Below are 24,769 nucleotides of genomic sequence, written 5' to 3' on the forward strand. Positions count from 1 at the left end.
AAGAGAAGGTTGCTTTTTCTTTTTTTTTTTTAATTAAAAGATTGGAGCAACAAAGTGAAGAAATAGCATATGAGCTTATATTCACTGCCAAATGGCAATGCCAGTCTAAAATATTACTGTATAGGATAGGAATAGCCTTCCCTCTCTGCTCCTGTGCAGTCATATAGTTTAGTTTATATTCTGACGGTGTTCTGGTCTAAACTGTTTTATTTTATGCAACAAATATTTGGAAACATTTTTGCCTCCTGTTTTAGGAGCAGAGCTGTGGGAGCCTATTAGTGATGGTAGCATATAGGCAAAAGGATCTTCAGCCACTCGTAACTTTGGAATGGGATGGCTGCTCACTGCCTTACACTAATCAGCAGGCATGATTTCAGAATTTCATGTTTCATTACCTTCTGTCACGCTGATTTTGACTACAACCTGTTTGCTGTGGAGTTACTGTCTTGTGCAGATACGCTAAGTGGTTTGTGTGAGTCTTCCCTACCTTCCACAGGCAAAATTATCCAGCAGACTTTAAATATTTAGTTAATTGGTTAGACATAATTCACCTGTTGGTGAAGGACGTCCAAATATGTTTTATATCATTTAATTTGAAAACTTAATGCTATACTAAATGATTAAAAGCCAAAGTTCATATGGCACGTGAAACTCTTGTGATTGCAGTCTCATAGAGGTATGAAAAGTTAGGTAAATGGCAGAAGACAGAGGAATTTGTAGGTATGTACTATGAAACTTATGGTTTCCTCTTTGTTTTTCAGACTGTGATAAGGAAGAAGCTTGTAGTTTTGCTGCTGTAACTCCTGCTGGTACTGAAATATTGTGCGATTTATACAGTGCTGCTGAAGTCAACTTCAACTGCACCACCTCTGGATTGGTAAAAACTGTGATATTTAAAAATCTGTTTACCATAATACTATATGTGAAATATAAGTAGAAGATATCATAAAAGAAGAGCAGGCAATTATCTTATTCCTTGGACACTGTGTAATAAATTCCTTCAAGCTGGCAGAGAAACTACAACCAGTCATTGCCAAAAGTGGCACTGAATGCCTCAATGTTTCCATGAAACACCATACAGCACTTCTCTCCTTAAAACATACCGAACTCCCACAGTCTGGATATCAGGTTAACTTAAAAAGTGCTTTCATCTGAATAGTCAGAACTAGAAGTATCTGGGTCAGTAACCATGTCACCTGAATGGTCATCATTTTTCAGTTCCTTCCTCTTCTCCAAGCTTTGAGTCAAAGGCTTTTAGAGGGTGGTGAGGCACTGCAACAAGTTGTCCAAGGAGGTTGTGGATACCCCATCTCTGGAGGCATTCAAGGCCAGGCTGGATGTGGCTCTGACAACCCTGCACATAGCAGGAGGGTTGAAAATAGGTGATCATTATGTTCCTTTTCAACCTAGGCCATTCTATGATTCTATGTCTTTAACAGTTTCCTACTCACAGCTTTCTAAACACAGCACAGAGGCACTGAAGATCAGTTGAGATTTCTGTTTGACAAGTTAAAAAGCATCTGCAGTGAGCCTCAGCAAGCTGTGGTGGTTATAAACTGTGTGTGATAATTCTTCCCTCTGTTTATGGCTAAGGAAAAGATGTTTTAACAGAGGAAGTTGGTTAGGTTGCATTTATTTCATGCCTATTTTCTGTCTCAGGTGCAAGGTGCTCTGGGGAATCCTGCTGCCACTAGCATCAGTAGTCTCAGCTGCTTGCTTTATATCAGGAATCCAGAGGGAGATGCTGTGATGGTCTATTTGAAGAAAGGTACCAGATGCAACTCAGACATCTCTTAGACTACTGTGCCTGAAATTGTGGATACTTCTGAATAGGATCTTGATGATGTGGGGGAACATATTTGTTCAAGAAGGGGTAATTCTGTTCAGGGCTTAATGCTGAATGGTAGCCCAAAAACCTCACTAAATATTCCTTTCAAGGCTTGTTCCCCACAAATAAGAAATATGGCTGTTGATGTTTGCTTTGATAACAGTTAATATAAAAAAACCTGAGTACCCTAAGTGTTATACTTTCCTAAATGGCAATATATTCTGGCTCTCTACTCATCTCTAAATGAACCAAACCATTTGGTAATCTTATCTTGCTTTTGAAACTCAAAGTCCAAGAAATGATTTTTAGCTTAGCTTTTACCATATAACTTTCAAACAACTCTAGCCTGCAGGCATTCTGAAATCACCACTTCTCCACCTGAGCTCTTTTGAACATTTTTTTTTCTGTTCTGTCTGCCCAGCACAAGAATTTGACTCATCTGGACTCAAGACCTTTGAAAGGACCAGTTTTCAGAATGTGCTTTCTGGTGTGTATCGTTCCATGGCTCTCTCAGCAGCTAGCACATCTCTGACGGATGCTCAGCTCTTCTGCAGACAGACTTGCAGCAGGGACTCTTGCTGTGATGGCTTCATCTTGAGTCAGATTGCACTTGATGGAGGTATTGTCTAAACGCTGCAAAATTAAAATTTCTTCAGTAAACATACATAACAGTTAGGTTAAAAAAAAACAAAACAAAACAAAACAAAATGAAAAAACAACAAACCAGCACTCAGTAGAGCTCATTTTTGGATGCTCTACACTTATCTCTGCATCACTGACATTTTCTGGCATAGGCAGATTTTGAGTAAGGCCTGAGATTTGACCTGATGCAGTAAAGACCTGAAGTAGAAAATTTCTCCTGTGGAGAAATGGACATTTTACTGAGAACACTGTTGGGTATTGTCAGATAATAATAATATTTTATTAGGTGATAACAGTATGAGCTCAAACTGAGGCTACAAATGTTTGTTTTAGGTGTGAATGTCTAACGTGAGAACTCCAAACTGAACGTATGTTCTGATTTTCATTTTTTTTAGGTGGCAATACAAATGACTAGCTATCTCAGTAACACAACTTCAATTGGCATTTAGAGAAAGTATTGAGATGCTTGGATGTAAATCTCTATGTACGTGAATGGCATTGTGGCAGTGATGCAATTCTCACTTCCTGTGAACCTAGGTACCATCTTGTGTAGCTTGATGACATCCCCAGATGTGCTGATCTGCAATGCAAATGGTTGGAGTCCAACACAAACATCCGTCATAAATGAAATATGCAGAGGTCTGAGCTATGACAAAGAAGAAAAGATCTTCTCCTTCACCCTGGGAGGACAAGTGTTCAGTGGAAGTATGTCAATGGATTAACTTAATTTACATTACTTCTCTTTAATTCGTCTACAGAACCTGCCTTTTCTTCCAGCCTGCTCTTGTACCTTCAATGTTGTTTTTTTTTTTTTTTTCCTCAAGATAGTCCATACCTATACAAGCATAAGAGAATTAAACCTTCCAAATCAGATGTATTGTTAGATGGACTTACCTTTCTTTGGGAACATTAGGGAAAGTCACTGGGATGTATTACTTCTACTATGTTATCCTTTAATACTTCTAGCATTTAATTTAGGCAGAATCAAGTAAATAATCTTAAAGAAATGTAAACAGTGGAAAAAAGACAGAGAGAGATTTATTCAGATTAGCACAGAACAGGTGACAGAAAATAGAATAAAATTTTGGTACCTGTGACCTAGACTAGAACCAGGACACCTGTGCCGTCCTTCCCGGAGTCTTGTGCTATAAATAAGGGAAAACATAGTCTAAAGATGTTTTTTTAATTTAATTTCCATGCATTTCAGTGCTATCTATTTGCTTAATTTTAACAGCTGTTCTAACACACATTTTCTTCTTTACAAGTGTCTAAGCTGTCAGAAGAGGCAGAAAGAAATTTTACCTCTTTTCAGCAAGTGTTTCTGTGGAGAGGTAAGTTATCTCACAGGCCCTGTTATAAAATTTTATGGTGAAATACAGCCAATGGCAGCTGTGTTATATGAGTGCCACTGGAAGAATCTTTCTCAATTCATTTGGTAATGTCCAACATGAGACATATACCGTGAAAAATTACACTGTGGAAACACTTGCCTTTGACCTATCAGTGTTCAAGGTACCGCAAATAATTTGGACATTTATAAGTAACTACAAGTAACTAGATGAATTACTGAATTTTGGGTTCAGTTTTTCCATTACTCATTTTTGATTCATGAGCTGGAGAAACTATATAAGGAGTTTTCCTAACTGGTACAGATTACACCAAAATGTTTGCTTAAGTTAGGGAACCGAGGATGAGTTTATATTGTGGAAGAAAGGTAAACTGATAAACTGAATTATTATGTTCTTTAATTCTTCTTGCCTTCTAGGCTCTGATATGGTCACCCGACCTGAAACCTCTGGGTGTGATTCTACTGCTTTGAAGACAGAGGACAATATCATGTTATCAGGTATCACAGTAAAGGCAGACAGAGGAGACAGCAGAGGGAAGTGCAGAATTTAACCAGAGAGTTTCATAGCACATATTTTCATATATGTACTGTGATGATGTAGGTATTGTCAAGTACAAAAGGTTTCTCTTAAGGAGGAAATACGATGCAGATTTTGAGAAAGATGTTCAAAATGTAGTCCTCCTGGAAGGCACTACTGTCTTTGTGATTTTTTTACCTGAGAAAATGTGGAAAGCTGCTGAGAGAGCTTCTTCTTTTATACTTACTGAGCTGTAATGACTCAGGAAATATCATTCAGCTGAGAAAACATTTTACATAAACCCAGGAATTGAATTCTTAGTGTGGGCACATGGGCATGTGCTACTGACAATATGGAGTAACGATGAAACGGCAAACACTCGTGTTTCTTCCAAGTAGTTCTCCTCTTTTATTCCAGTGTCTGCTAAGTTATACTAAGTAATTTGTATATCCCAAATCATTTGTAATATATGTTCCTCCTGACTTTCAAGCATCCAATTGCCCTGAGCAAGCTGATCTAGTGGTTGGCAACCTTGCCCACAGCATGGGGCTTGGAACTCGAGGATCTTTAAGGTCCCTTCCAACCACAACCATTCCATCATTCTATGATTCTATGAATTAGGTAGGAAAGCAATGAAGCCTGATGAAAGCATTTTGCTACCTCTCTGATGAGCTTAAATCTTTTCTGAGTAACCTTATTGGATGCCTGAGCATGCATTTTATTCCATGTAAAATCTTAACACAAAGTGCATTGCTGATTTTGTTTCTGTAATTTGAATGGAAGATGAAGAAAAATGTCTGTTTACCTAGTGGCACTTCTATACAACTAGTGGTGTTTTAAAGTCTAGACTTGAAAATAAGGAAGAGCTGTACTTAATATGGTGGGTAAACTTCTCTTGTGTTTGCCTGCCAGAGCATGAGAGTAGCCCTCAGGGCTCTCCTTTTTCCTTGCTGTGGCCAATAATGTCATTAAAACCAGTAGTTATGCAAAGAATGCAGCTTCTTCCTTCATGCTTTGATCTTAGCTATGACAAGAGAAGCAGAGGTTGAAACTATGTGGTAATGAAACTTACAAATCACCTTCTCAGAAACATTATGGATAAGTTAGGGAAAATGTTTACAGAGCTTTTATTAGTTGATGATCATATTTAGAGCATGTTTTAGCATATATTTTCTATTTTCTGATGGAAATCTGATGATTTCTGATTGTAGAAAATACTTGTGGGCACTTGTGATTGTGGATTTAGTGAGAATGATTATGATGGATAAGTAGTTGGATGATCTTGGAGGTCTTTTCCAACATTAATGACTCTATAATTCTATCCCAGTGCACTTCCCAGCATGTTATTAGATGCTTCAGCATTTCAGCTGCAGTTATTTGTCTTTGGTTTTCTGTTTTCATTTTTGTCTGGCTGTTTTAGTGTATCCAGGTTTAAATAAAAAAGAAACTCACAATGCAGGAGTAACTGGTTGTGAGAGCTGCTGCTGATATTCAATAAATAGAATGGTGTTTATGGAGGAATTTGTAAGACATCAAAGAAGAGTGTTTCTCTGAATATTGTTGTTGGACACTTATTTAAAGGCATTGATTTTAAAAGATCCTTAACTATCTGTGATTGTTTCAGAGAGATATGAGGGGCATATGAGGACAGTGTATGCATGTCTAAGTATCACAGGCTATAGACAGAAGGAATTATTCAAATAGGTCTGTGGGAGCCTAAACTAGGAGAAATACGTTAAATAACTGAAAGAAATATTAAGCCTGTTAAGAAAACATTCGACAAATAGGTGTAAATGCTTCCCAAGTGAATATAAGGAAACAGCTGTATTTTGGATCAATAAAACTAGATTGGTCAAGGTATCCCCTAGAGCAGCATTATTCACTGTTAAACAGATGTTTTGCATGGCAGAGTAGAGACATCTTATTTCTAGGAGCTGTGATTCTTTCTTCTGATTTTTTTTTGGTTTCTGTTATTTATTTACTTGGTTGGTTGGTTGGTTTTGGTGGTACAAATACTCTTGCAGTGCTGTTCAGTGTCTTTCAGTGCAGTTCAGCAAGGAGGCATTGCCTACACAAACATTACTAACTATAGTTGAACTGTTCTGTTTCTGAAAGCAACTTTTGGCGATGCTAACTTTACAACATGGTTGCAGCTGCTTTGATGTGAAAGGAAGAATTTTACATGTAAGCTTGAGGACTTCTCTGAAAGGAATGCTTCCTATTTTACTATGTTGGTCCATGATGTCAGAGGTGGATGTTGGTGATATGGCAATAGAGGTTGAACTTTCCCACCAATATTCCATTACATTTTGTTTCTGTGTGATGGAGGGCAGCAGAGGGGTGGCCTGGCAGAGTGGGATCTGGTGTGGAAGTGGATATGAAACAAAGATGTGTTACTGAATTTCTCCATGAGGAAAAAATGGCATCCACTGACGTTCATTGATGCTTGTTGAACATGTAGACCAAACTGTGGATGTGAGCACAGTGAGGTGGTGGGTCATGCATTTGAGCACTGGCCATCAGCTCTACTGGTGCAGATTTTTATTATCATAGCATGCAGGCTCTTGTTCATTACTATCGAAAATGCACAGCTAATGATAGTGACTATGTTGAAAAACAGTATTTTGTAGCTGAGAATTTGCTCTATCAAATTGTGATATTGTTCTTTTAATATCTGTTGCAGTTTCCAATTAAAAAAAAAAAAAAAATAGGAGGCAGTACTATCGGCACTACCTACCTTAAAATGATTTATTTCAGACCCTAATTAAGTTATTCTTGTGGGCTTGAGCTGTTTGTTTGTTTGTTTGAATCTTAGATTCCACAAAGGATCTTTTCTACTTAATGGATGACAGTCAGATACGAAGCGACCCAAACTCCTCTATCCCTTACCAGCAGTACTGGGTCTTCAGGCAGAAGTACTCAGTGGAAGAAGCTAAGCTTTGGTGTCTCACACGTAAGATATCTCGTAGACAGTTATTCTGCAAGATAGTAAGGAGAGAAAAATTAACTGAAATCTTTCTGCAGAAATGCTGGACTTAGAGATTTTTCAGGGCAAAATTTTCACGGAATTCAGCTACACTGAATTTGCTAATGGGAAAGGACATCTATTTCTTCCTTACGAACTTTGTCTACTGTGACAGAAAGGATACTCATCATTCATAAGCAGGGTATCCCTATTATGGATACAGCTTATGCTGTAATACATTGCCTTCAGTGGTAAATGAGAAGGTAAAATAAGGTATTTCAAGAATAAAGCATATTTTGGATATGATAAACAGAGAAGAATGTCTAGCTCTGACTAGCAGGAATTCTGAAGTGAGAGCACTATACATACAGTGCTCTCTCTCTGTAAAAATTCCATGGAGATGTACATGTTTAAGCATTTACATTTGCCTTTAGAGAAGTCATTGCCACTGTAATTATGAATTAAACTTGCATAAGATTTGACTACTCCATTTTTTTCTGAAAGTGACTTACTACTCTGAAGGAAAATTTCAGAACAAATTTCTGCAAGCAAATGACTTGAACGGTTAATTCTAGGAAAGTTATGTCTATTTTTGTGTCCTACGATAATAATTCAGAAACTGATTGCAAAAGCTTCCTAAAATATTATAGTAAATATTTAACTTTATTGTCCATTATTTAATGTAAGAGGTGAATAAGTGACAAGAGTTTTTCTGATTGCATGTTTTGTGCGTCAAACTTAATGCAAAGTGAAAAATAGAGATTTTTAAATCACAGTGTTTGTGACACAAACAACCTGGGCCTGTGCTTGTCACACCTGGAGAACATATCTATCCAAACAGCTCCTTTTCTGTGCTGTCCAAGTAAACCTGCTCTTCAGCATAACTAGAAACAGAATCTGTCCCTATTTAACTTGCACTGTGATAGAATAATATCTTTATTTGTTTGCTGATTTATACCATTAAGTACTCTGAAGAGAGAGAAAGAAACCCTAGTGTGGCTAACTTCTAGTGGCTTTACCTCCTAGGCTGTGCACAGGAAGATGAGTTTTGTCAAATGGCAGATCTACAAAATACTGCAGACACATACTTCACATGTACCCTGTATCCAGAGGCACAGATTTGTGATAGTAACACTGAACAAATACTGGAAAACTGTCGTACTGAACTCCCCTGGCAGCCACAGGCATTGTACCGTAAAATAGGTAAGTTATGGATCTTGAATTTGTAATGCATACATTATTATTGAATTGGCAATTCAAGCCAAAATAATTTCAGTTTTCCATCTTGACTCTGAAATAAAAAGCCTGAATGAGTACTGGGATATGATGATACAAGGGAAGACTATGTTGAGGTAATGGAGCTGGAGGTGTTGGTCAATGCTTGGCTGAATATGATTCAGCAGTGTACCCAAGTACCCAAGAAGGCCAATGGCATCCTGGCTTATATGAGAAACAGTGCTTGCCAACAGGAGCAGGGAGGTGATTATGCCACTGTAACCAAATCTGTTGAGGCCACACCTCTAGTACTGTTTCAATTTTGGGTCCCTCTCTACAAGAAAGACACTGAGGCCCTTGAGCATGTTCAGAGAAGGGCAGCAAAACTGAAGTGGACTGGAGCACAAGACTTACAGGGAGTGACTGAGGGAACTGAGATTATTCAGTCTGGAGAAGGGGAGGCTAAGCGGAGACCTTAACATTCTCCACAACTCCCTGAAGGGGAGTAGTAGAAGTGCTAGTACCGCATTTCAGTGCCTAATGGAAAGATATTAACCACAAATTCCAGTCTCTGCTTTAGCTGTTCTCAATTCAAAGAGGCCAAGGGTAGTTTAGATTATCTGTGTACCAATCTTAGGTGTCTTTATAATATAGATGAATTCAGACCATCATAGGGATGTCAATAATTTCATTTTCTACAGTTAAAATTTCCATGATAGTTAAGCAGTACAAAAATTGGAAGAACATGAATGCATTCTTGTTGAATATATGTATAAATAAAACAAATCTAGAGTTATAAACTTACGGATTTTAACCTCTGCTTTTTGAATGCTTGAGGAGTTTGAATTCTTGGTTTTCTCCTAGTGCTTACATGAGGAAAGTGAGACAAACAAGCCTGTTATCACTCCATGGGAATCTGTAGTTTTTCTGCAAAAAATATAGATATCCATAGAACTAAATGATTAAATCATGTTTTGTTGGGGAGCCCCAAACTACAGCACAGAATTATACATGAGCATACACACAGGATTCCTCAAACGTAGAACTATTATCCAGTTTTCGGACCAAGATGATTGAGTCATGTCAGTACAGATAAAAAACTGAAGCCCTTAGAAGTTTTTCCTTGGCAATGTGCTTTCTTCAACTTTTAAAACCTTGTTAGATTTTTGTTCATGTAACTACCAATTGCCTACTAATAATATAAAAAATGCTTTTTAATTGTCAAAGGCATAGAAACATAAGCTTTACATTTACAATGTCATTACTTGATGAAGATGTATAAATTAGAAAGAAAATGTGATTTTTTTTCCCAATTTTGTTTTCTGTACCAGTCACTCTGAGAAGTACTGTGAAGAGCTTCTACACACGTGTACCATTCCGGAAAGCAGAAGGAATCTCAGTGAGAAATGTGACTGACATGAGCAGAAAAGCAGTTTCAGATGGGTAGGACATGACTGATTCTATGCTTTTACCGAAATTTTAACTATGTCTTGAGTACCAAGGCCATGTTCTATAGCTGAAGGAGATCAGGTGCTACAAGAATAGCATTATTTATTTGAGAGAATGTTTTACAAAGAAAAATGGCATACAAAGGAAATTTATAATTGAGATATAAATAACAAAGTATCTAATTCGTTATGAATTTTATATCTTGGCAATAATACATAAAAATAATTTATGCAGATATTTTTATGGCAGATAGCAAAGTATTCAGAAAATAGAATCAAAATATCAAAATATTCTAGAAAATAGAAAATATGCAGAAGTGTCTATACAGCAGAAAGAGCCATGAGGCATCAGTACAGGTTCTTGGTGTCTCCCCCCAGTACAATATCCCATTGTCCCTTCTTTAGGACAGAGGCAGACAACTAATGATATTAAAAGTAACGATATTTTTCTGTTTTCAGCTTTTTTGAGTGTGAGCGTTGGTGTGATGCTGACCCCTGTTGCACAGGATTTGGATTTTTAAATGTCACTCAGCTGTCAGGTATTTTTTAATATTAAAAAAAAAAATGTTTTCAATCTTCATATTCCAAGCTTTACTACTCTTTTCCTACAAAAGGCACTCTTAAAAGCCCTTGCTGATCTTAACTCTTTTTAACACCTTTTTGAGTGATCATAGCCCTTTCTAAGAGTTCACCCCAATGAACATGCTCAATTTATCAGAAATTATTATGAAAACTTTAGGAAAAGGATTCCTGGAGAGGCCGCAGTTCCAACAGCGTGATATTCAAGTGTGTAAAACTGTAGGGAGCTGTTATTTACTATTTATTGGCCTCTCTTCCAGTATGGTTGACTTCTTTTTGTTATTTTTGTTGTTTCACTTTTTTTCAAAACCTTATCAGAAACCCAAGTATTTCTGAAATTACATGCAGGTTAAGAACACAATGTCTGTGGTTACTCTGGGATAGCTTAGATTTTTTTGTTCTCTTGTATATCTGAATTTTCTGGCTCCTGAATTTAGGTCATTTACTTGAGGAAGTATAGTTGGAGAGAAATGGAAGTTGCTTACCCTCTCACACTTAGTATTTTAGCAAGTATGTGTGACCTGAAAGCATTTAAAAAGTCAAACAAGCATATTTTACTTACCTGAGATGGCTAAGTTAAGGGTATTGTCACACTGTGCTCTCTATGTAATCAGCAGAAAGCTTCATAGGAACAAGTTACAGTGCCCTTAGGAGCTTTGGTTGACTGAGTCCTATTCTGGAGATATTTTTCTTTCTCTCCAGGGACTGTAAAGTAAGTGCTCTGTTTAAAGGAAAGTCTTTAGTAGGTATTTAAAATTGGATACTACCCAGGTCAATGCCAATGAAGAAATTGTTAATGTTTTATTTTAAATTTTGATTTAAGCACCTAAAATGGCAAACCTTGTTTTCAGAAATGGATGCTAACCAGCTCTGCCTGAGGCTGTTAAGAAGCTTTATGATTCACCGGAGAATTTGCAACAATTAAAAAAAAAAAAAATCTAATTATTATTATTTTTTTTTTTTGGCAAGCAGGCAAAGCTTTCATGCAGTCAAAAAAAGAATAGACCGAAAAATGAATCCAACATTTTTCAGATTTGAATGTGGAAGCAGTTGACAAGCGCCATAGTTCCATAAGACTATATGAAATTCGAAATGTTAATTGAATATGAATTTAAGTTTCTTTTAAGTATAACAAATCACAGATTTTAAAACATCAAACATAGTAAGTTATATTTATTGTCTACAGTATTTCTAACATCCAGTACTGGTAGTACTGTAGTCAAGATGAATTTCAGAAGTGATTTTAATATGAACCAAAATAAATCTTGAATGACACTTCTAACTGCTTCAAGTCCTACAATACTTCTTAGATACTGAAATATTTACCCTGGCTCTTTGAAAGGCAGAATTTTTGTTTTGATTTAAGTAAATGCTGTCTTAAGAAAACGCCTACTACGACACTTAAGATACTATCTGGAAGAGGAAATTCTTCCTCATCATTGCTATAACCACATATTTCCTTGGCAGGAGGAAAAATCATGTGCCTGACTCTGAACAGCCTAGGAATTCAGACATGTGCTGAGGAATCAAGAAGTGCTTGGCAAATTTCAAATTGTAGTTTGCCAGGCACTGAAGTCAGAATACATCCATTTGGCTGGTATCAGAAGCCTGGTGAGTGTTCCAGGGCACGTGTATTTTCCAACTGGTATCTGCACATTCAGTCTTAATAAGCTTCATGGAATCATAGAACTCTTCAATGCATAAAAGGTTTAACTTTTAGGTGTCAGGCCCATTTACAAGAATAGCAATAGACAAGGAAGACAATTATGCCTGAAGTAAAGAAAAGTGTATTTTAATCTCAATTTTTAAGGAATAGAAATATCTTACAGAGGTCTAATTGAATTTCTTAAATTGGGTGTGAGTCTTGTGACCTATGAGGGAATCCAAACATATTCAATTCCACTGCACAGCCATGGTCAAGACATCATTCTTTGTTTCTCACTGCTTGCCTTAATAATATTTGTAGATGAGTGACTTCAAAGATTTGGGTTTGTTACAGAATTTAAAATTCACTTTTGGCTGCTTTGGTGAACAAAGTGTCAAGACCAAATTCCAAAGGAATGTGGTATTATTCAGGCAATAAACTGAACAAAAGTTACGAGAGGTTAAGATATTTCCTTAAGAGAAATAAAAAAATCAATTTAGTCAAAGTGAATGTTCTTTTCCATAGTGGAATAAAAGTCTCCATTACTTTTTGAAAAATTATCATTAAAATAAAAGAAAAATATAGAAAACTCCCCCCTAAAGTACTGCTGGTTGTGAAAACCAAGAATAAATGAAAAAAAAAAAAAAAAACATTTTTGATTTATTGGCTTGTTTTGTTAAGAACTTTTTTAATTTGTTTAAGAACTTAAAACATGCTGATTAAATATGAGTAATCTTGGGAAAAATTTGGTAACCCAAGAAGTTGTTTTGTCAAAGGAAATGAAAACAACACAGTTGCTAATAGAAAAGGTCAAAACCACAATGTAACATAAAACCTCAAGATATCCAGAGAATTTGTTGTTTTAAAATCATTCTGTCTATTAAAAAGCTACTATTTCAGTTGTGTTAAGAGAGCTATACATACAAAAAAGTATAAGATTCCATGATAGAAGTGAGTATGTATATATGTAACCTAAAGACCTCCTGTAGTTGTAATCATGGTGTTAGAGAATGGAAGTTGAATAAAGGGCAAATTTGATGGTCTTATCCTCACAAGCTAACACTTCCATGGACAGCTAGCAGTGAAACAGCTTTAAGTTACATCTCAGTTATCCTTGTGGAGTACAGCTTCAAAGCCCTTGCTAAGTCTACGTGGACAGAACCTTGTTGAACCCACTTTAAGTAGGAAGCTCTTGCAAGAGCAAGTCTGGCAACAGTGAAAGAATCTGGGAAACAATTTGAGCCAAATAACAGGAATCAGGAGCACTTTTTACTACTTTTAAATTCCTTGATGTCTTGTGGGAAGGACTGATTTTTGAGTAGAGAGGGGAGGCACGATGTCAGTACATAATTCTCAGTGCATATGACATAAAAATAATCCATTTAAATTGTGTAGAGCTAAGTCAGATATCCTTGCAATGCACTGCATTTTATAGTGTTGGTAAAATGCATTCACACGGAATATCCCTGAAATAAGAACTTGTTAAGCAACCTTTCAAGCTCTTCAGTCATACTCTGCCCACTAGAACATCTGTTTCCTCCTCTTACTGGTACCACCTTTGTTCAAGGAGACACAGCGCAGACTTCAGGGTCCATCGCTAAAATTGCAGAGTTTGCTAAATCCACAGTGTGTGGGCTTGGGGAGAGGAGGTCTGAGCATGACAAAAGAGATAACAACAGTCTAGACGATATAGAAAATATCAGGGACCTGTGGACAGAGGGAACAGAGATGTAACTAGAGGAGAAGTAGATGAAAAGAGTGAGGAGCAGTAGGAAGGCAAAGTGAAGAGGAGGAGATAGCAGAGGTATAGATACACTTTGTGGAATAATTTTTCCTTTCATTGATGAAGAAATAACTAAAAATAAAGTACACTGATTGCTTCATGGACAGAGGAATTAAGGAGTGTATGCAAAAGGGGGAGTGTTAGGAGTAAAGATGATGTTTCTTTCTGCAATGAAAAAGCTTCAGATGTTTTTCCACCATAACAGATAGCAAGGCACAGATGTGTATGCAAATAAAGATATTTGCAGACAAAAATTTGTATCAGTTTTGCTGGTGTGTTGGGTGTCTGGGAACCAGGAAGAGGAACAAGAAGACTTTGATGCTGATGGGTAAAAAGAGTGAAATCTAAGGGAGGAATTTACTGTAGATAGCAGGAGGTTAACATGAAGTGGGTCTTTGGTTTTAGTCCACAACCTGCTGTTGAAAGAAGATACTCTGTGTTTCACAATATGTTAAGTCACCATGTGGAGCTGACATGTGCCGCTCAGCACACTAGCAATTTGGCTAGGTATGTATATATAGTCATGCTTGCAGTTCAGTCATTCGTGAACATACAGGAGTATTTCAAAAAGATGTGATCCTGGATACAGCCCTAATTTTTCACAGATGTCACTGAACATGGTAAACTCACGAGTCGGAAATATTTATTGGCTGCATGCATGTGCAGAACAAAGCGAAAGAAGCAAACAAAAAATCTGATCCATCTTTGGCACCTGTTGGATAGTAATAGAGGGCTTATAACTGATTTGAGTAGTTGAAGTACTTTACGAAATGTAAGAATGCCTGAGGGAACATATTATTTGCTATTTATGTTTAAGGAAAATGCTAGCAACTGAGAAGCTTCATGGGTGGAAAATATGAATTAATATTTGAATTTTAATTTGAAGCCTTTCCTTCTGGAAACTGTCTTGTTCCTAATTTTTCTTTTGAGAAAATCTAGTTTCCTAATCAGGAAACAGAAAATCTGATGTCTCTTCTGATGCATGAAACTGAGTATAGAGCAGGTCATGGAAAAAAAACCAACAAAGAACTACTGAAATGAGTTATTCATAAAAAAAGCTGCAGTCTGCAAACTGTTTGTAGGAATGCTTATAAATACATAAGTTGAGGAATGTCTGGTTTCATGAATAAGCCAAAAAGGGTTAGATAGCAAAGCATATCCTTGTTCGTGGCGTTAGTGATGAGAAGATGTAGTGTTCACATCCCACAAATGGTATGGGAAACGCTATAGTATTGACTTTATTCTGTGTTTTCTACTTTCAGCTGATTTGATGAACACTGTGCCTAACCTGTGTCCAACCGTTAGTTTGCCTTTCAGGCCAGAAAGTGGTAAGTGCATTCATGTGTTAAGACCAAAAGAAAAAAAGAAAAAAAAAAGGAAAACATCCTTTATTTTGTATGCTTTCCTAAAGGCCACACTGTAGTGAAGTGGTGTTCCTCATGAGTTTATTTATTCAGATGCAACATGTATGCTTTTTATTAGTCATGTATCATTTAAACGGAAGAAGCTTGGTCAGCCAGAGTGCTAATCTAGTATCTCTCGCTGTCACTGAGCCAAAATACTTAGCAAATAGCAATGTGTCATTTGTAAGGGCAGATGTCCCAGGAGTTTCAACATATATAAGTGTTTGCATTTTAGTGCAGTGATCAATAGAGAGGATCTCTGTCAAGGAAAGCCTCCAAGAAAGCTGGTTATTACTTTATGGCCCGCTGTTGTGGGGTTTCTAGCAGTTTTTTGAAGCAGCTGAGGGTGACAATGAGTTTCCAGATCAATGCAAATAAATACAATAAAAATGCAGAGTCAATATTAGTAAACCTAGTTTGTTCCTTTAAAGATTTGTGCCTAAAAATTGAGAGAATGGGAGGGTAAATACCTCTAGAAGTGAAGGCAGATTTATACAACTTTAGAATTGATGTAGAAAAACAATAAATTGCACTGCCTCTAGTCCTTGTTTACAGCTTTTCTCAAGTTTGGGAATATTTTCTCAAAGTTTATTCAGAATTGAGCCACAATAAACTGTCTTTTTTATCAGGAAGAAAATTTATTTCATTCCTGCAGTAAATCGATATTATGGCTCTTGCATGAGTGGTTCCTCTTAATAAATGAAACTTGATCTTTCAGGGCAGTGTGTTTATTACATCCTAAAAACGTGCAAATTTTAAAGAGGCTTTCCTGATGCATTCTTTCAAAAAATACATAGAATGTCTGCTATGCTATGTGTAACAGAGAGAAAACAGGTTGACTAGTCATTCTGTAACTCAATTTAGCTTTTGGGTTAGACTGAAATTGAAGAGTCTCATCCATCTCTGCCCTTGACTATGTTTGATCGTAAGCAAATCTTTTAATTTGCTTCCGTTTGCCTTTTAACTTAAACCAGCTGCAGCAGGGATTGCAGGAGATTGTTAATCATGGCATTTTCAATACTGAGTTCAGGATTTATTATTAGCTGTTTTATCTTTTTATCATCTTTGACTTCCAGTTATGCTCAAGTTCAGGCAATGTGTATTTGCTGGTATAAATTGTGCTTTTCTAGTGTTGTAATATAATGAAAGGAAAATTCCTATTTTATGAGTAAGCAGAAATGATTTTTTTGTGAGAAATGCTGGAAAAAGCTAAGCAGGTAATTTGTAAGGTGGGCAATTCTATTCCTTCACAAACTGTAGGATAAACAGAATCCTGCTTTACAGTGTCAAGACATGGGGAAATGGTTTCAAACTTGAAGACGGAAGATTTAGACTATATATGAGGAAGAAATTCTTTCCTGAGAGGGTGGTGAGTCACTGGAACAGGTTGTTCAGTAAGGTTGTAGATTCCCTGTCCCTGGAAGCATTCAAGGCCAGGCTAGTTGGGGCTGTGAACAACCTGGTCTAGAGGGAGGTGTCCTGCCTGTAGCAGTTGGATCTGAATCATTATGATCACCAGTTGGAACTAGGTGATCATAATGATCCCTTCTAATCCAAACCATTCTATAATTCTATGATTCCATGATTTAGTAAAGCTTTCTTCTTACCAATGTGGCTAGTATATATTCTGTGACTTTCCTTTTATGTTTTTCTTGCATTCTTAAGTAGGAAGATAGTGACCTAAACAACACTTAGGATAATTAAACCTTTTTGACTTATTTTTGCTCTAAGGCTGCACAGAAGTTATCCATAGCAAGTGAGATATTCATTTTACCCTTAAAATCTTCTATCATACCCATCTCCAGGTCGTCTTTCCAATGCAAAGTACCATTCTTTAGTGAAAAAAATTGAAACAAAACTGCTAAAATTCTCTATTTCCCCCCCACCGAATAGCTAGACTAGAGAACACTCTTCAAAAGAAATGTTAATGACCCAATAGCTGTTTTGTGTTTTGATCGACAACAGTGCCAGTTCTCCCAGTGCTAGATAGACTTTGTCTCACTTTATGTTATTTAAACTCAGAATCTCTCTTTTATTTGTTTATTTTGTTTTATGTGAAACTTGCACATTGAGTCTTTAATGGGCCAAAGTCAGCAATGGACAGCTAGAACAATTTAATATATCCTAAAATCTGCCTGAAGGTAGAACTCCTTGGAGACAAGGGATTGCAAGGCACCATCCGTCCAACCCCTCTGTACACAGGGGGGAATTCTATTGCAGTCACTACAACATTAAGGGATCATAGAATCAATAGCTTGCACTGACGAAAGTCAAGACCAAATTCCTCTCTCTCATCCAAATAATTTCTTAGAGTTTTTCTGAAACTTTTCCTAAACAAATTGAGCAAAACCATTTATTTGTTTTCCTTCTGTTTCTCAATCTGGGCTTTTGAAAATGTTGGTTAACAGTGATTAATAGAAATTTTCATAAAAACTCTAGACCTTCAAATCTGTAACAGCAAAAATAATATCCAATTGCAGTTTCTTTCTCTATCTGTCATAGAACAGCATACAGAAATCCTTTCCTCACCTGAGATTAGCCTCTGGAAAGGAAGGCATGCAGTACTCCCTGTACCAGAATTACTCACCCAGCAGCCCGTTGTAGCCCTGTGTCTCCTCTCTCCATACAGAGCTCCCATTCATATTCCCCACATTGCACACCCCAAGCAGCAAGACTGGGCATTTCTAACTTTCATTCTAAGCCCCGTTAGTCTGCAATAACATAATGCCTGCTGTCTGCCTGGTGAGGTGCATGCTGCTGTTTGGTTTGTGCCTTTTGCCTGATTTTTTTTGTTGTTTTATTATTATTTCATCAACCTTTGTCTGCTTGCCCTTTTGTGATACCCTTTCTGATATCAGAATGAACTCTCCAAGTCATTTTCATCATTAATCTGTAGAAGATTTAATGGAATGCATGGTTTTCATCTTTAACCCAAGGCACCTATTTGTTTTCTCTGCTTTGATTTCTGTATCATATGGAGCAGACCATAGTCCCACTGTCGTGTTGTGAGTATGGCCCAGTTTCTGTTAGCTGAGAAATAATACTCAAAAAGTAGTTAATTTGAACAGATTGGGAAAGTCCTACTTGTGGCATTTGGAGCATTTTTTTCCCCTGAAGAAGAGCATGTGCTGTGACAAGACTGAGTACGGAACCATCTGTGGCTAGTTTCAGATATGATGTGTGACCTTTAACTATGGGAGGACAGCTGGTATTTTAAAATTGCCCATGCTGAAAATGCTAATATAGTCATTCTGCAGTTCTGGTTTACTGATGATAGTATTTAAAAAAGAAATCTGCTGATTTCTGTGAATGTGGAGAGATGTTACTTTGAAAGACAAAATAGTCCAGTCTCATAATTAGGTGGAACTTCCTGCAGCCAGCTGAAGATACAGGATGATTAAAAAAAACACATAAGATATATATATTATATAGTGCTGTCATACAGTGCAGCTTACCTAGAGGTGTTTGGCAGAAAGTTTTATGTCTTTATAACTAAGACTGAAAGAAGTAAAAAGGTCTATGAAGCATCTTACCTGGCTTTGTCTTATTTATACTGAAAGCAAAATGAAGATCCTGTAAGTATTCCTGAATATACGGAAAGGAGGAGCAAGACTGTTGTTTAATTTCTGCTTTTTAAATGTATCATCATAGTTATGAGTTGTGTGTAGTAATTATCCAAACTTTAATGAGCATTAGTGTCTTCAGGTTCCTCAGTTTTAAATCAGGTAGATCTACATGTCTAAGATTTGGCAGCTGCTGGTGGTGATCTCTGCATGTGACTGCAGATTACATGCAGAAATGTGGGGAGGGATCATATGGGTTCAGTTCCTATTGCACACAAATTAAATAATTCCTTGGGAAACTGCCAAGGCATATGGATATTATGATCAGTTAGACTCTTCGTGTTTCTATCTTCTGTTTTCCTTCGTGTTTATCATCCTTCCTATGATGCAGCACTGAGCATTAGCCACAGGATTGTCTCCCATGGGAATCCTGTTTCCCATCAGGATACTTCAGCACTGGAGATATTTCCAGTCTCAACAGAGATGCTCATGGCAGTAGATGTGTCGCAGAATGTACTCAGCTGAGGAACCCCTCCATGTCATCAGTCCAGTGGGGTGACAGAAGACAATGGAAGGCTTGGAGGGTTAGGACAACTGATGTCTTTTATCTTGCTTTCCCCTTGGCTTTGTTGAGACTGCAAGCACACTTGTAGCCTACTGCTACTTAGTGAAGCAAAGCACTAAAACAGAATCTGAAGGCTTCATAAAGTGAATATTATCCTTTGGAATAACATCTGAAAATGACTTGACACTTGGGTGGACTACCTTGCCAACAAACTCATGTCTTGCCTACAAGACTCTGGGAAATCTCTCTTGTTTCCAGTAAGTGTTGCTGATTGTTGGTAATTAATAGCATCCTTTTTTTTTTTCCCTACAATACTGGGAATGTTTCAGAGGGAGTTTTGGTATTAAAATAGAGACAGCCTTTTTCATCCATTCCTAGGAAGTGGTCTACTATGCTCCATACAGCACACTGGACCTCCTTGCTAGAATTACTCTGTCTTTGTAACCAAGAGGATTTTAGCCTACTTAGAAACAACTTATTTTAAACTAAATAAATGCCTGGTACAGTTACATTATTATATTGCTGTTCTATGCCATTTACTATAATTGGAAATACTGAAGGAGGCAGGCAGTTTGCATTTCACACCAAGATAGCATTATTGCTTGCTGCTGAAGGCCAAAAGTAACACATTTGATAGTCTGGGACAAGTTTGTCTGAAGTTTGATTATAGTTATTATGCAGTAGTTTTAAGAAAATTTCTCATTATGAGTTATTCAAATCTCAGAAGTCTGACAAAAATGGGAGGCAACTCTATTTTAGAATCATATTTTCTTTAGGTCCACTGTGAGTTGACAGTGCGCTGTTACCAGAGATTATTGGTACAGACAGCCTAGCAGCCTTCACTGAACAAAGAAACAAAACAAACAAACAAACAAAAAACACTACACACATGCACACAGAACAAAAACCTCTGAAGTCTAAGAATATGAAACACTGGGTTCTGTCTACAAGATTTTTGGCTTGAGTCTGGACTATTCGATATGGTTCACAATCTTCATAATCTTTCAAATGTAACTTAGGCACAGTAGACCCAAAGATTTGATTTATGTACCTCCTTAACCTCATGTTCACCTCATCTGATTTACACATCTCCTCAAGATCATGAATTTTCTTCTACATTTAACTTGTTATATTATTGTACTTCTGTGTATCTAGTTCCTTGTACTTAATGTCAGATTTTCCAGCAAACTCAGAACTGACCCTTCTTTGCCTTCACTGAAATCAGTTATGAAGATTTTGCTGACTTTATGAAGAGGATTTTACAGTGAAATCAAGTGTGACAGTGGGAGGCTGGACTGCATGCCCTCAGGAAATCTATTTCAGCCTTGTGATCTCCTGACTTGAGTAGGAAGACCAGTGGGGACCCTTTTGCAAATCCATTCTTTAAATCTTGCCTACCCAAACAAAAACATCTGGAAGAAAGAAGCTCTTCTTATGGGACATCTATAATTTTGCAATAAAAGTTACAGGGCTGGCTGGATTCAGAGCACTGTAATTATCCAATCAAAGTAATTGCCAAAATGTGGTTTAGAAGGGCAGAGCCTAACCTATATATAAGCCAGGAATGCATCCCAGCCTATCAGGTGTATTATGCATTTTCAGTAAGGCAATGCCAGGCTGTGTGCTCTATGAGAGCAGCTTCTAGATGAGGCAAGTTTAGGTCTGCTATAGAAAGTTCTATTTTGCCCACATAATGACATAGATGTGCATGGCCTCTGGGCATTGCTGTATCTGCAGCTGGGTGGGAGAAAGGGAAGAAGGAAATAACCAATGGGTAAAACCTTTTCTTCCAACAAATATCTGCCTACAGTGGTGCCATGAATGGCTCTGGGTCTAAGGGCCATGCTCTGTCATCAAAACAAGCCTTAGTGTTTCTGCATTTGTCTGCATTTGGGGTCAGTTGGGCAGAATAATGGAAAGAAGAAAGGACTAAAAGTTATCAGTATAAATCTGGTATGAAAATATGAATGCTCCCTCCAGGAGTGAAAATGCAAAGGAACATAAAACCCACCAGGGTAGTAGGAGTTTGAAATGGCCCCTTGTGGGATTCAGAGTGAAGAATCAGCAAAGGAAATGATATTTTAGATATGCACTGTTAGTTCTTGCAATGTGAATGGTCGCTGTTCTGTGCTTTAGCATGGGCTGGAAAGCGACCATTGTGCCTTTATGTGTTATTCACTTTGCTCTATCCCATATAAAGGAATAAAATAAAAAGTCTTTTAACATAGGGGTCTTTTAATCTTTAATGAAATGAACCAAATGAATCATAACTTTTGCATCTGTGTGGTAAATGAACTGAAGCAACAGGACAAGAACTGCACGCCAAGAATAGCAAGGCAGCAGCTGCCTAAGATCTGTCCCCATCCTACAATTAGGCAGAAAGGGTAACACCAATTTCCTGTTTAGAACTCAGCTGTACACATTAGGGTCATTTTGTTTTTAAAACATATTGATCTGTAGGAAGGAACTAAATAATCAATGGCATGTCCTTTTCTGAGCTTTCTTTTATTTTTTATCTGCGTATGTAAAGTTGATAGCCTATAGACATTATCAATGTATGAGAAGATGTTCATGGGTTTTTATTTTTATTTTAAATTAATTGTGAGAAGAATATGATGAATTTGACAGAATTTGCTGAATATTAGGATTAATCTGTATGTGCACACATGCATATGTACATGTAGAAAAATGCAGGCAACACACATCTCTGTTTCAGCTATTAACATGAGACAATATGTACATCCAGATCATGTATTCTGTGAAGTCCATGTGATGATTTTCCTCATCCCAAAGTAAACATCTTAATAAGGATGGAGATCTTGCATCCTAAAACTGTCTATTCCTCCTGATAATAAAAGGAGTCTTGTGTAATTAAATCAGATGTAGACACCTACCCTGTCTGATTAGGGCTGAGGTGAAGCGTATCCTGGAACAGCAGCCCCTGTCATATATAGAGATCTATATTTCTGTCTGGAAGTGCTTGGTCAAGGATGCTTACTTGCCTTCAATGGAGTTTGTTGCTGTGCCTGCTCAGGCATGTGTGTATTAGGATCCATGTCCTTTAATGTATGTAGGCCTGTAGGTTTTGATGCATAAGACCTGGGCAGAGCTGCTCTCAATTTCCTCTTTAATAAATGAATACTTTTGTAAACTTAGCTGTGCATGACCTCTGCAGATAGGACTGACCCCCCCCAGCCAATCAAAGCCTTTGAATGTTATATTTCATTTATTCCGAGTTGATGTAAAGGAAGGTAAAAACCTCTCATTGGATGACTGTTTAGTGCTTTTACTTCTATATGATATTCCTCTGGTGGTTTTGTTGTTGTTTGTTTATTTCTTTGTTGCTGTTTTGTGCGTGTTTCATTGTTCTACTGTTTTCTCTACTATTTTAAATGATTCATTTTACAGAGTATTTGGATACATGGCAACCCTTAAATGTGTCCTCTGTTCTTGTGGATTCAACCATCTCAAACTTTGAAGCTGTTCATGTTAGCAGGGAAATATCCAACGGCTTTGCTACTGCCAAAGACTATTGTCTTTCTGGTAAGAAATGTTTCTCCATAACTTTTCAGAGTATGTTGGCTTGTGAGAATGAAACATCAGGAACAGTTCCTTCCCTATCCCCACATCCAATATAGATATGCTTATTTACATATTTTTAAAAATCTGTTCTTTGGACATTTTGAGAATACATAGCAAATAATGCAAGGCATGATGTAATTATTTTCTAAAGAGCAGCTAAGAGGTGCTCTTGTGAAACTGGATCCACACGTAAGACATGGTAGAACTACCTGCCATTACCTAAAGTAACAGGTAGCTGCAGTGTGCAAGGGCAGATAACCTGTAAGTGGGATGAAGCACGAGTTGGGCTGTAGTAACAAAAAAGTGAATTTCTCTGATCAGGAGTCTGACCTGGGGACTGTGTGAATTCAGCTGAATCCTCAGTGATTTATTAGAAGATTTATTTCTCTTAGAATCTGTGAGAGCAGTTCTCTTGCTGTAATGCTCCATTTAAAGGCTGTTATAACCTTTGTCTAGTTTGGAGAACATTTGGGAAATATAGGGACATTTTATTCCAATTACTCTGCCTTAGAATTAAGTAATGTTGTTTGACCTGCTGTGAAGCATTTCTTTTAAGCATTTCATAACAATTTAATACAAAACACTTTTGATTTATTCCTTTTCTTCATGTTTCACCTCACAGCGTGTTCAAGGAACCAGACGTGTGCAGTAGTTACACTGGAAATCCGGGCTTCAGCAATAAGGTGCCTTTTTTACCCCGATACACAGATATGCTCACATGGTCTAGAAGGGCACAGCTGTCAGCTTCTACTCAAAGAGCCAGCTACATACATCTACAGGAAACAAGGTGAGAGATGTAAGGTTATGAATGGAGGAACTCAATTCTGGTGGCCTGGGTGCAATTCTCATTTATGAGAGAGTGAGGAAATAGTTGACACAAGCATTACAGAAGTTTTCTAGGTAGGTGTCCATTATTATTTTAGTGTAACTAAGACTGAGTAGTGTGGGAAAATGTCCCCTAAATATTTTTTATATATATTTAAAAAAAAAAAAAAACTACACACACAAAATCATAACATTAACTGCTGAAGGAAATAAACTAATGGAAGCCTGGCCTATAAAATAAGTTCTGGAATGTACGGAATGGTACAACAACAAACAAACAAACAAAAAAACAGTAACAAAAGTCCAGCTCTTCCTCTTAATCTGCAGTCATTATTTCTTTCTCCTTCCTTCTAAATTCTGTGAATAACAAATGGTGAAACCCCATTATCAATCAAAAGTCTTAAGTAATATTTCTTAAAGAAAACAACAAAAGTAAAGAACAGCCACACACACACACACACACACACACAAACCAAACCAAACCAAACAAACAAAAAAAAAAAACAAAAAACTGAGGTCAACTTTTGAAAGAAGTGAAAGTGGTTTCAGACAGAAATAGAGGTGTCTAGAGATAAAGATTTTATTGTTTAGCTCTGGGCTTATTTGAAGCTTTAAGTTCTATTGTTTCGTTCTCTGATAATACTTTCTTTTGACACCGATTATATCTTTTATTAGGAACCAAGTAACAATAAGAGGAGACGGGAAAAATATTTGTTTTTCTGTTCACTGAGGTTTCTGTGAAAAAAATGGCAGTTAATGAGAAGCTTCTAGGTTGAAACTCACTGAGAGATAAATGGATTTATCATTATCAAATGAACCAAAATCACTGACTGATGCAAAAGCTAGTCTTGACTGTATTTA

At 37.1% G+C, this 24,769-nt stretch overlaps 1 protein-coding gene across 2 annotated transcripts in view; it reads left to right on the forward strand.

The window, feature by feature from the left end:
• Positions 1 to 24,769, forward strand: part of TG (thyroglobulin) — a 140,807-nt gene that overhangs the window by 42,485 nt on the left and 73,553 nt on the right. For both annotated transcript variants that reach the window (XM_085221721.1, XM_085221720.1), the window contains 14 exons: positions 762 to 877; positions 1,660 to 1,768; positions 2,250 to 2,447; positions 3,008 to 3,175; positions 3,736 to 3,801; positions 4,236 to 4,316; positions 7,151 to 7,288; positions 8,327 to 8,503; positions 9,847 to 9,958; positions 10,423 to 10,502; positions 12,010 to 12,153; positions 15,233 to 15,298; positions 22,910 to 23,044; positions 23,706 to 23,870. In XM_085221721.1, coding sequence (XP_085077847.1) covers positions 762 to 877; positions 1,660 to 1,768; positions 2,250 to 2,447; positions 3,008 to 3,175; positions 3,736 to 3,801; positions 4,236 to 4,316; positions 7,151 to 7,288; positions 8,327 to 8,503; positions 9,847 to 9,958; positions 10,423 to 10,502; positions 12,010 to 12,153; positions 15,233 to 15,298; positions 22,910 to 23,044; positions 23,706 to 23,870 — 1,755 coding nt within the window. The remainder of the gene's footprint in view (positions 1 to 761; positions 878 to 1,659; positions 1,769 to 2,249; positions 2,448 to 3,007; positions 3,176 to 3,735; positions 3,802 to 4,235; positions 4,317 to 7,150; positions 7,289 to 8,326; positions 8,504 to 9,846; positions 9,959 to 10,422; positions 10,503 to 12,009; positions 12,154 to 15,232; positions 15,299 to 22,909; positions 23,045 to 23,705; positions 23,871 to 24,769) is intronic.

The sequence above is a fragment of the Meleagris gallopavo genome, chromosome 3 (assembly GCF_905368555.1).
Source record: "Meleagris gallopavo chromosome 3, MGAL_WU_HG_1.1, whole genome shotgun sequence".
Lineage (NCBI taxonomy): Eukaryota > Metazoa > Chordata > Aves > Galliformes > Phasianidae > Meleagris > Meleagris gallopavo.